This window comes from Phalaenopsis equestris, unplaced genomic scaffold, assembly GCF_001263595.1.
Source record: "Phalaenopsis equestris unplaced genomic scaffold, ASM126359v1 Scaffold000055, whole genome shotgun sequence".
Classification (NCBI taxonomy): domain Eukaryota; kingdom Viridiplantae; phylum Streptophyta; class Magnoliopsida; order Asparagales; family Orchidaceae; genus Phalaenopsis; species Phalaenopsis equestris.
In genome coordinates this window covers 920,788-933,826 of record NW_018164497.1, presented here as the reverse complement: position 1 = coordinate 933,826, position 13,039 = coordinate 920,788, and the positions used below count along the sequence as shown (strand labels likewise).

Sequence of the window (13,039 nt, the reverse complement as noted above, 5' to 3'; positions counted from 1 at the left end):
AAGTGGTAGGTCGATCCAGATGGAGCATCTAGTCAAACCAAAGTATTGTGGCACCCGGATCGGGGTAGCCGGCTGAGACACAAGTGATGTGACCGGTTTGGGATAACCGATCGAGGCACAAGTGGTGTCGGTGCAACGTGCAAGTGCAAGATATAAGATGCATGTGCAAGTGCAAAGTGCAAGTTGCAAGTGCAATTGCAAGGTGCAGTGTGCAAGGTGGAAGTGCAAGTACAAGTGCAAGTGCAAGTGCAAGTGCAACATGCAAGTGTAAGGTGCAAGGTGCAAGGTGCAACTGCAAGTGCAAGTTGCAAGTGTGATATATGACACACAATATGTAACGATGCAAGACACACATATTCAAACAATGAGGTGCAAATGACCACACATGATTGTTTGGTAGATACAAAGCTTTTCCCATTTCGCGAACTCCTCCGGACTTTGCAAAGCGAGAAAGCTACAAAGCTTCTCTCGCTTTACCAAGTCCGACCTCCCAACTTCTCTAAGTAAAGCTGGGGAACCCAAAACAAGGGGAGTGAGGGACTCCGACCCATCGGGACTTGTGCTAAGGCTCACAACAAAGGGGAGACACTCGGCTTTACGGAGGGTGTTTGGTTACGCACAGGAAGTCCTAACCTAAAGGTTAGCTCTAGGAAATCGACGATCCATCACGCAGGCACGTCGTCGCGCCGACCCATGCCGGCGCACGCACCCCATGTGGGCGATCGAACCCACACGCCTAGACACCACTAAACCTAGGGCTAGCTAGGAGTTTAGGGGATCTCACCACCGCGAAGGTTGTAGGCGCGTTCTCTTTATTTGCTCCAAGCCGTTGACGTCCAGTCCGTGCTCCAGTGCATCCCACAATGAATCATGCAACGAGGAGAATAGGAGATAGGAATCAGAGAGATATGCAAAGCAACCACAAAAAATAATAATTTTGGCATATAAAAAGAAATATAATCAAAATACACCTTCGCGAGGGAAGTTGCTCGATGACGGCGAAAGAGGGGAACCCTCGAGGTAAAAGACGCACGCGCCTCCTCGAACAACGACAACGCTCACTGTCCGGCGACGTCGAAGTGCTCAAGTGAAGTATCCGGCCGCCGGGAAGGTAAAATGGCGAGGTGGAAGAGTTAGCCGAGAAAAAGAAGAAGAAGAAGGAGAAGACAGAGGAAAAAAAAATAATAAAATAAAATAAAATAGAAGAAGATGAAATAGGAATAGGATAAGAAGAAGTGGAAGAAGAAGAAGAAATGGAAGAGAGAAAAAAAAAGAGTTAGGAGAAGAAGAAGAAAAAGATAGAAGAAATAAAAGAAGAAAAAGATAGAAGAAATAAAAGAAGAAAAAGAGAAGAAGAAGAAGAAGAAAAAGAAAAAGGAGGAGAAGAAGAAAGAGAGAGGCGCGGCTGGCGGCTGGTAGAGAACGCCGGCAATCTTCGCCGGCGACGAGGAGGCCAGCGGCGGGTGCTGCTCGAAAGGCCTTGAGGAGGAGGGACGGTGGTTTTCGCGAAGGGGAGAGGAGTTTCGCGGTCCGTCGCGATCCTGAGGGAGAGAGGGAGAGGATGCGTTCCTTTTTTTTTGTTTTTTAGAGAGGGAGCAGTTTTTTTTTTATTTTGTTTTGGGAGAGAGAGAATAGAAGAGAGAGGGAGGAGAGAGGAGAGCTGTTTTTTTGGGAGAGAGAGAGAGAGAGAGGGGTTTTTAAAAAAAAATCATTTTAAAAACCTGTATAATAATATTATTATTATAGTATAATAATAATTATTATTCAATTAACATCTCCCCGCACATTTTCGCCGAACACGTCATCGCGATAAAATGAACATCTCTCCTAGGTAAAATTGACGTTCTGGATGCACCAGTGTGGTCAATTTCGTTATCCAGAGTCATTCGAACCATTTTTTTTAGCAATTTGGTCCAAAATAATAATTTTTGCATTTTTAGCCCCCCGCGAAGCCGAAGCAAAATAGATGTCCTCCTTAAGTAATATCGACGTCCCTGACACATGACATAAAAAAAAATGATGCCAACACACATGCAAACATAGTATGAAAATAACTATCTAATAATGATTATTTTGTTTTCATTTGCACAACAATCAATATGCATATATAAATTTCAATAACTATGATAATTTAAACAATTCTAAGTACACATTATTCATACAATATAAACAAAAATTTAATAAAATCATAAATAACGAGTTTGCAGTAATTTCAATATAACTAGTGATAGTAACACTAAATAAATTTTACTGGAAGAAGTAAAAATATTATTGTAGCATAAGAACTTGAGTATTCACCTCAAAATCATATGACTTTGTTTTAGATTTCTACTCTTTATTTTAAATTCACCTTCTTTAATTAAATATGTTTAAATATTCACATTAATTAATTAAATACTTTAGTCATTTTATGCATTAATCAAAGCTCAATTATTTGATTTAATATATACTAATCCATTCAAATCTTAACATCTTAATTTCTTTTTATTTTATAATTATCTTTATTTAATATTATACATGTGTATATATAAATATATTTCTTCTATGTTATTTAGTATTTATCAAATAATAATAAAAAAAATTATTTATTCTGATGTAATTAAAATAATTCTAAATCATTCAAAATATACTTTAAACTCATCTCATCTCATTACTTATTTAATTAAAGCTATTTATAACATTTGATAATTTAACATATATATGAAATTCATTAATTAATATTTTTAAAACCCTTATCTTTAACAAGTCATAGTCGATCTTCTAAGCTACACACGCCTGCTCCTCCTTCCCATTGAATGAAATCCCTTCCTCCTTCCTCTTCTTTTGCTTGATGCTCATCCTCTTTCTTCACACCAAATGAAATCGAGCTTATTTTGTGCTATAAAAGGGCACCTTTACTCTAGGTATTGTCTGATAATATTTTGAGCAAATAGACTAAATGCCTTTTCCTTTGCTTTCATTCCAATAAATAGTAGTTTGTACAATCTATTTTAGGTGCATAATATTCAGTATATTCTAAATTAAGTAACTTAATTAATACATAATCATAATCTAAACAATTAGCTAAAAGGAAAGAATCCGTGCAAATATAATATTTTCCTCTTTGCAGTATTGCGAAGAAGGAAACTCTTTATTCTGTCTGATTTCTTTTATTCCTTATTGATATCCCTCTTCAAATTGATGCTGGCTGGTCAAGGAGCATCAATTTGCTGACAGGAAACTGATGACGCCGTCGAGAAAGAGCTTTAGTAAATATATTAACCGTTTGAAGATTAGAAGTGATATGATGAAGAGATATAACACCCTCCTCATAGGCTTTTCGAATGAAATGACGGTCCACTTCAATGTGTTTCGTGCGTTCATGAAAGATGGGATTAGCAGCAATTTGGATAACACTAGTATTATCTGCATGAAGAGAAGTAGAGTCAAGCTGAGGAAAACCAAGCTCAGTCAGCACGCCACGAAGCCAAATGATTTCAGAACAAGCAGAGGACATAGCGCGATATTCTTATTCAGTAGATGAATTAGACACTCGATCTTGTTTCTTGCTCTTCCAAGAGATTAAAAAGTTGTCGGGAAACATGCACCATCCAGTAATAAATCTACGTGTATCAGAACAACCAGTCCTATCGACATCACTTTAGGTTGTTAAGGTGATAGGAGACTTCACAGAAAAGAACAAACCACGATGAGAAGTACCTTTCAAATATCGAATAATACATCGAACTGCAGCTAAATGAAGATGTGTAGGTGCTTGCATAAATTGACTAACTTGTTGCACAACATATGAAATATCAGGACGCGTAATAGTCAGATAATTGAGACTGCAAACCAATTGTCTATATAGAGATGGTTCAGATAGAAAGTTTCTATCATTCTGTTGATATTTGACATTTACTTCCATAGAGGTATCAGTGGAGCGACCATCTTGAAGACCAGCCAAAGCAATGAGTCCCTTCGTATAATTGTACTGATGAAGAAAAATACCAGCGGCAGAAGAGTGAACTTTGAGTCCTAAGAAATAAGTTAGTGACCCTAAATCTTTCATATGAAAAGAACCCTGTAGATGTTTGTGTAACTGAGACATCAATTGATCATCAACATATACTAATAACAAAACAATTCCCTTGTCAGTCTTGCAAATAAATAATGATGAATCATACTGACTTTGAATAAAAGAGAAGCTAAGAAGGGTATTGCGAAACTTTTTAAACCAGGCCCGTGGAGCCTGTTTCAAACCGTATAGGGACCTTTTGAGCTTACAAATATCATGTGAAGATGTAGAAAATAAGCCTGGAGGAGTCAAATAGACGTCTTCTTTGAGATCCCTATGTAAGAATGCATTCTTAACATCCATCTGCTTTTAGAACCAGCCTTTAGATGCAGCAATAGATAACACTAGTCGGACAATTGTCATCTTAGCCACAGGTGCAAATGTTGCAAATGTTTCGTCATAATTGTTTCGTCATAATCAATCCCGTATTTCTGTCGATTGCCAAGAGCTATCAATCTTGCCTTATATCTGTCAAGAGAGCCATCAAATCGAAGTTTAAGAGAATAAACCCATTTACATTCAATGAGTTTAATACCTGTAGGACATGAAACAATATCCCAAGTGTGATTGTCTTGAAGTGTCTGAAGTTCCTCTTTCATGGCTTTAACCCAACAAGTCTGTTTAGCAGCTTGAAATTAAGAGGTAGAAACAGTAGTATTAGTTAAAATTGCAGAATACCCATATCTATATGGAGGACGGATGATCGTCGAATACTTATTGGAGCAATTTCTGGATTAGGGTCGGGGAGGATTGAAGGTGAAGGGGGCAGGCGTCGTGTGTAGACAATGTCTGGCTTGAACCGTTCATCAGCAGAACAATTATCAAATTGTGGAAGTATAACTGTATCTGATGTGGACACATGATGCTGCAAGTAATATTCATGTTCAAAGAAAATCACATTTCTAGAAATATGCCATCGATTATTAATCAAATCATAACACAAAATCTTTATGATTAGGACTGTACCCCATAAAAACACATCGTACTGACTGAGCTGTCAATTTATGACGTTCATGTGCAGGTAGATGAATAAAACAAATACATCCGAAAATATGTGTCGTATGATAATTAGGGTGTTTATCAGAAACTCGATAGTAGGGAGACTCATATTTCAATTGTTGAGATGGTAAGCGATTAATGAGATAAACTGCATTAGATAAACTTCAGTCCAAAATCTAGCTGGAACAGAAGATTCTATCAGTAATGTGCGCACGGTATCCAATAGATGTCGATTTTTTCGTTCAACATCTCCATTTTGCTGCGGTGTATAGTGACATGAACGTTGTGAAACAATCCCTTTGTTATGGAGAAATGTTTGAAACTCATGAGACATGTATTCACCGCCATTGTCAAATCGTAAGGTTTTAATGCGAGCGGAGAACTGAGTTTCAACATATGCCAAAAATGTTTGGAATACAGTAAATGCTTCTGTTTTGGCACACAAAAAATAGATCCAAGTAAATCGATTGTAATCATCAATAAATGTCACAAAATATCTTTATTGAGCATGTGAAATAACCGGTATAATTCCCATACATCACTATGAATAATGTCAAAACATTTATTGACACGACTGCCTGAAATAAGAAAATGTAACGTCTTGCTTTTTTCAAGTTTACAAACAGAACAGTCAACTACTAAATTCTTATCCGTAGAACAAAAAATACCATATTTATGTAAATGCTTCAACACCATATCATTTGGATGACCTAGTCTCTTATGCCAGATGTCTGCCTTATTCTCAATAACTGAAGAGGCTAATGAAATATTTTGAGGAACAGTAAATTGCAATGGAAACAGTCTACCCACTTTAGGCCTCTTCGCTATCACCTTCCCCGACTCCTGATTCTGCACAATACAACCATCACGAGAAAAATGTACTTCACAGTTATTATCCACAATTTGACCAACAAAGATTAAATTAGTAGATAATTTAGGAGAAACCAAAACATGTTTGAAGGATGAGTTAATGTCATTAACTGTCGTAATTGGAATATTATTTCCATTAGCAACCTGAATATGTTGAGTACCAGTGTATGGTCGTTGTTTATGCAATAGCTCAACAGTGCTAGTCATATGATTTGTGGCGCCTGAATCAACAAACTAATGAGAAGTAACCGAAGAAATAGTTTTACCTTTTCCTTGAAGGCCGAGAGCAGAAAATGCAGAGAGAATCATCTGTTGAACCATATAGGGTGTGACAGTTGATTGATTATTGTCAGTAACAATAGAAGTCGAGGCAGGATTGTCAGATACCATGGCATGAAGTGCTTGTGGTTTGCGATTTTGGGTTCATGTTAGGCACTCCGTAAGAGTATGTCCCTTTTGCTTGCAATAATTACATACCTTATTTTCTCAATTCTGTGCAATATGACAAAATTTCTTGTAGTTGTAGCACTGCACTGACCCCTTCCCTGTGGTATTAGCAGCATATGCCACATTAATTATTTCTGATGATCCACCTGTTGTACTGATAGTAGCTTGTGTCGCCAATCTTTGTTCTTCGCGCAGTAATTGCCCAAAAAAAACATCCAAACACGGAACCGAATCTCTGTTCAGCAACCCAGCTCGAGCAGTTTCAAATACAGGTCTCAGTTTCATTAAAAACTGATCCACACTGATCACGACGACTTTCTTCATGAATAGCTTGAAGACTAGCTAAGTTCTCCTTTGACACTTAACATAGATAATACCAGTATATTCACTTCATAAATTTAAAAAATCAGAATAATATTGTTCAATTGAAAGATTACCCTGACTATAATTATTCATGATAAGTTCCAATTAGAATCGTTTCGCAGAATTATCTTGATTATAAACGCGCTTCAAATATTCCCACATTTCTTTAGCTGTGCTAAAGGATCGTAAATTGTTTATCGTATGAGCCTCAATAGATCCCAAAATCCAGGAAACAATCGGAGCATCATTTGCTTCCCATTGACCAAGATCTTGTCTCAGTAGGAGCTGGGGAAGATCCATCAAGATGACCCCAAAGCTCCTTCCCTTTTAAGAACATTCTGAGCTAAAATTTCCATGCTACATAATTCCTTCCTGTAAATCTGATAGCTAAGATTTCAGAAGACATTTTAAATATATTAATCTTGATCGAAATATCCAAGACAAATAAAATTCAAAGGCTAGGGTCGAAGATCGAAGAGCGCCTCAAAGTTTGAATAAGCCGTGATCGTGACGCTTGCGACAGTAGCGACAAATCGCGACACTAACGGCAAATCGCGGCAGGAGCGAACGAGATGCCGCACCAGAGATCGCGGCAGAACGAGCGACGATCACGAAAAGCGAGCGGGTCACGGCGGATCGCGCAGGAGCGATCGACAGATCGCGGTAGGAGAGAACGAGTGCCGCACCAAAGATTGCGCAGGAGCGAGTGAGCGAATAAGCATATCGCGACAGAACAAGTAAAGATCGCGGCAGATCTTGGAGTGAGCAAGCGAATCGCGGCCCAATGGAGTATCGAAAGATGCTGGACGAAGATGTCGCACCAGAGAAGATGCCGTGGAACACAGCACCAGAGGTCCGATCGATGGGAGTCGATCGGCTTGAAGCAGCAACATCTTGAAGCAGCAACATAACTCAAACAAAGCGGACGAAGACGCCGCAAAACTCAAAGAGAAGAAAGAGCGCTCCGGTGAGGAAGCAGTCGAAGATCCCGACCAAAGATAACAAAGCTAAAATTTCAAGGATTCAGGCTCTGATATCATGACAATATTTTGAGCAAATAGGCTGAATGCCTTTTTCTTTACTTTCATTCCAATAAATAGTAGTTTGTACAATCTATTTTAGGTACATAATATTCAGTATATTCTTAATTAAATAACTTAATTAATACATAATCATAATCAAAATAATTAGCTAAAAGGAAAGAATCCGTGCAAATATAATATTTTATAATATTTCCTTCTTTGCAGTATTGCAGTATTACGAAGAAGAAAACTCTTTATTCTGTCTGATTTCTTTTATTCCTGATTGATATTGTCGTCTTCCTTCTTCTTTGTGTGCCTCTTTCATGATGTCGTCTTGCCCCTTCTCAGGCTTCAGCTTGTTGCCCTTGTATACACAAATCAAACACAAGGATCACTCGATTCCTTCTTCCAGCAAGTGGCATTGCTCCTTGGTGTCATTGCTTTTCTTCTTCCCGAGTGCACCCATTTTGATAGGTTTTGCATCGTCTCCATTCTCCTGTGATTCCTCTTCCACTCATTTAAAAGCAAGGTCCTTCCTTCCTCTTCCTCTTCCTCCCTATTCAATGCGCTCTAGACCGTCAACAAAGCACAAAAGGCAAGTCATTCGTCTCCTTCCTTCCATCATTTTTTGCTCACGATAGTCTACCAAGCCACTTGTCTCATTCTTTTTCTTCCTCTAGTTTTTCTTTTACTCTTGCTCTCGCTTCTCTCATCTCTCTCTCGCTTGGCTTGTTCATTCAGTTCAAACGAAACGAGAAAATAAATCCATCATTTTAATTTTCCCATAGCATTGTATTTGTTTTGAATAGGTGTCGTGAGGGGGATTAAATTTATTTTATTTTTGGTTATTACAGCTAAAGTGACTTGGCCTCATTTCGTACATCTTCATGTTCATTTATTTTTGTCCTCGTTGAGTGACTCTTCTCGAGTATTCTTGACGTTTCTGATGCAATGGCGCAATTCGTTTGTGATCGAGCATCATTGGAGTAGTTTTGGGGGCATTAAGATTTATTTCATCATTTTTATCATACTTCTTTTAATAATAAAATACCCATTGTTATGTAATTTTGATGCTTTGGATGCCATGGGGCCTATTTTATGATCGGGCAATGTTTGAGCAATTTCAATAGTAATTGAAGTGTCTTGGAACCTTTTGTGTGACTTCTAGTTCCATCTTCAGTATCAATGTCTTGCTTGACCTTATCGGGTTGTGTAATTAAATCAAGGTAAAACTTATTTATTTAGAACTCATAATGCATATAACACAATATATGTATATATTTATCTATATTCTTAATTAAAATTCAATTTCTTATCTACCAGAAATAGGCATGAGTCTAGTTTGAGCCGAGCATTTATTTCTTTTTCTTTTTTGAGTTCCTGTTCAACTAACGTAATCGGACCTGACTCAATATCACCCTTAGTTTTCAATTTTATGTGCATTTGATGAATAATACTCAGCTTTATTTCTAGGCTTTATATTTTTGCCTGATTGGTCCATTTATTGTGCGGCCTACTTCAAAAACTAAAGTTAAACAAGAGATGCAGGTTAGTTATTGTTATGATAAAATCGATACTGCAAATTCAATTCCAATTGCACCATTACAATTCTATTTATTGTCATTGATAATCATATTTGCGATTTATAAATATTGCTTATGTGGCTAGCATTACTATTGATTCTTACAATTTGTTCCCCTTTTTAAAATAATTTCTTCCGTTTTCATGCATCAGGAAAGACTGGAGCACATTGATAGTGATGACAGAGAATATACTTTTGATGATGAGGACAAGAAGGTGCAAGATGTTATATTGAATCCTGATCCATGTAGCAATCATAAAACGATTCTCAAAAAGACTCTTTCTTGTTCATACCCAAACTTGAGATTTGATGAGGCCCTTCAGAAGGAAAATGAGAAACTTCAACTAGAACTTCAGAGATCTCAAAGTAGCATGGATATTGGGCAGTGTGAAGTCATACAACATCTGCTAGATGTTACAGAAGCTGTTGCTAGTTCTTTAACAGAGAAATGTGCACATCACAATAATTCGAAAAAAGAACAAAGTAGTAATCTGGATGGAAGCGATTATCCAGGATATCCCTATGATGGAAGTTGTCCGTATGACAGCAATGCAGTGTCAAGGTTGGCTTTCCTATTTTGTTGTTCCATCTGGTGCATATATCTAATTGCATTTTGGCCTTATTTTCTTGAGTATTATGCAGAAGTAACGGAAAACAGGCCCTTCCGTCCCTAATTTGTTTTATCCATACTTTCCTGCAGGAGGAAATACGATAAATTCTGGTAAAAAATTGTTAGCTGTTGTATCAGCGTTATTTTATATCTACATAATATCAAATCTTCCTTGTGAAGGAAAAAGATTCAATATTAACACTCTTTGTTACGCTGACATGATCAAGCAATACTTTAATTTCAATGAATATATCAACATATAAGGTCCTTCTTTTCAATGTTTAGGCTGCCGCTAAACTTGTAAAGGCTTAAATTTTTTGTTCCATCCCTGCTATTAAATTTACTGTCATATTTCCTTTCTCTTTTTGAGCGATAATGACTAGAATTTGGTAAGCCTTCAGCATTGTTTTTCTCTAAAGTTCAGACGTTGTCTTCTTAATAATCTAATATTCTAAAACTTACATTTTTTTCACTTATGCAGATACAGTTACATGAAGGTTAATAAAGTATGCATATCGGAAAATTGCTATAATTTTTCTTATTTAATGGATTTAATAAATTTATGAAGACAGACAATTGTTAGGAATTTTGACCCAATAATTGTTATAACAAGGCAAATTTTAAAAGAGGGGGCTTGGTAGAATAATAGCATATTACTATTTCTTATTTGGAATAAAATCAAATTCAAATATTATCAGTAATTTGCTATTTAGTAATCTAAATTTAAATAAAACTCCTATAACTTCGAAAGTTTGGTGGAGCAAGATGCTATGGATCAAATTAGATTTTAGTTTGCTTGCTTCCTTTCCTTTTGCCGCCAGCTTTAGTTGACTTGCGGAGAATTATTTGCTATGTAGTTGGCGTGAGGTGAGAGGGCTTTGAAAGTAAACAAAAATTTGAGTTTTGGATAAAAGAATTTAGAGAAAGAATAGAAACTTAATTAAGATATATTTGTTGAACGTTAAAATTAAACAGCAAAAAAAGAAAAACAATTAAAATATTAAAATCCTAATATCTAATCCCACCCCAATATGCTCGTAATCATTTGCATGAGACTTCTCCTATTTGAGAAAAAACGACCACACATGTTTTGGCTCTCTCGTTGCCTGCTCCTCTCCAATTCTTTTTGATTTGGTTCATAAACCACAATACTCACGAAAAATCCCACTTCTCTCCCGACTAAAACCCTTGCACGTTCCTTCTTGCTGCTCGTCTTCATTTTCTCTTTCACAAGTCTAGCACGGCCTCAGCCGCATCTCTAATCCGTTATTCTCTAATTTGCATGCAGAAGCCACACTTCCACTCTAGGCAAAGCCCCATCTCTATTGATCCAAGCAAACTGCAGAAATAGCACTTTTTTCCACTTCTTTGTTCGATCTCCAAGTTTCTCTCTCGTGCTGCCTTCTCTCTCTTACCCAATTCTGTGGTTCGAAATACAAAAGTCACACCCTTTTCTCTCTTCTCTACGTCGATCTCTCCTCCATATTCAAGAAACGAAGCCACTAAAACTCATATCTTCCTCTCTGTTTAAGAAACGAAGCCTCGTTTTCCTTTTCACCTTTCATGCAACCGAACCGAGAAGCTCGAAGCCCTTCTTCCCCACCCCCCCTAAGCTACAAAGTTTTTCCCATCCCTCAAGACCAGACTCAACCAACCCCTCCAAGGAAGGTTTGGAGTACCAAAGCCGTGGGAAATTGGGATTCCAACGCCCGAGATTTTGCTTTAAGGCTCACAAAGGGTGAATAACTTGACTTTGCTATGAATGACGATGCATGGGATTGCTAACCTAGGATTTCTTCTGGGAAATCAATGGTCTATCACAAAGGCGGTATAACGCGCCGACTAATGTCGGCCGACACATTCACCCCGCATGGGCGACGGAACCCACGTGCCTAGCCTTAACCATCCCCCTTCCACCCCAACCGCTCGCCTGATCGGGCTTCACCTTGCTCTGCTTTGTAGTGCATGAAAAGATCGTGGCATACAAAGACATCCGAAATTCCACCATTTTCTTTCCGCGCAAACCTAACCCATGAGTCCTCTCCCTTTACATTTCTTAAGTCCTATCTCATTCTGTGTCTATCCTAACCCATTTCATTAACCCAATACCTAATATCAAAAATCTCTCCTCCATTGGCCGAGATTGACCCATATCATTTCCTCCCCATCATCTTAAGCTTGATCCAAACACCTAGGTCGAAATTAGTTTCCCTATTTCACTATCCCAAGATCTGATTAAAAAAACACCACGCGCCTAGTCTTAAAAACCCCCCCCAGCTCTGCAGGAAAACCATTTGGACAATCGGAACACGAAGTCAATTGTGCAAGGTCCACCTATCCAACCCAATCCTCTCACCGTTCACTTTTGACCGTTCACTTCTCTATGAGTTCTTGCAAGATCCCAAACACAAACTTATATTTTCTGTGAATTTTATTCATGTCCAATTTGGGCTCCATATCTTGATATTTATGCTGTTGTGTTTCTATTTCTGATATTTTTTATTTTATTTTATTTTATTTTTTTATTCAGCTTATGTCGTCTCCTTATTTGTTCAGGAAATGAGTTAATGATTTGATTCCTTCTTGTTGTTGGCCAAAGTTTAACGGCGAACTATGTTATGAAATACTGACTGCTCCTTTTAAGTTTTGATATTTAACGCGACGTATTTTCTTCGAGTTGTCTAATTGTTGTTATGCATATTTTTGAAACTTAGGCAGTTGCAGTTAAATTAAGGGAAGATTTTCTGATGATGCTAACATGTTGTAGTTATGTGTATTTGTAATGTTTTTATGACCCTGCAAGTATTGAAAATTCATTTTTATATGTTTTTCGGCAATTTAAAACTTTAAATGACCTTGTAGTTGCTTTCATGTAGGATTAGATAAGTTTAGATTATGGTTTCAGTTGTACAATTTTTGGTCAAGCATGTGATGAATCTCATGTTGATTTAAGCTTGCAATAATACTTGTTTTAGAAAAGGCTTTAAACACCTTTTGGGTCAATTAAAACACTGTCTTGGAACATACTTGAACACTCTTATTGAGAGTTTTATTTAATTACAATATTGAAAGAATTTAAACGTTTTTTTTAG

At 37.3% G+C, this 13,039-nt stretch overlaps 1 protein-coding gene across 4 annotated transcripts in view; it reads left to right on the top strand.

Moving 5' to 3' along the window:
- Positions 1–13,039, top strand: part of LOC110019423 (cell number regulator 13) — a 55,438-nt gene that overhangs the window by 7,671 nt on the left and 34,728 nt on the right. For 3 of the 4 annotated variants that reach the window (XM_020717067.1, XM_020717065.1, XM_020717066.1), the window contains exons 2-3: positions 9,229–9,303; positions 9,490–9,899. In XM_020717067.1, the coding sequence (XP_020572726.1) occupies positions 9,229–9,303; positions 9,490–9,899 (485 nt within the window). The remainder of the gene's footprint in view (positions 1–9,228; positions 9,304–9,489; positions 9,900–13,039) is intronic. The other variant, XM_020717068.1, reaches the window with a different exon arrangement.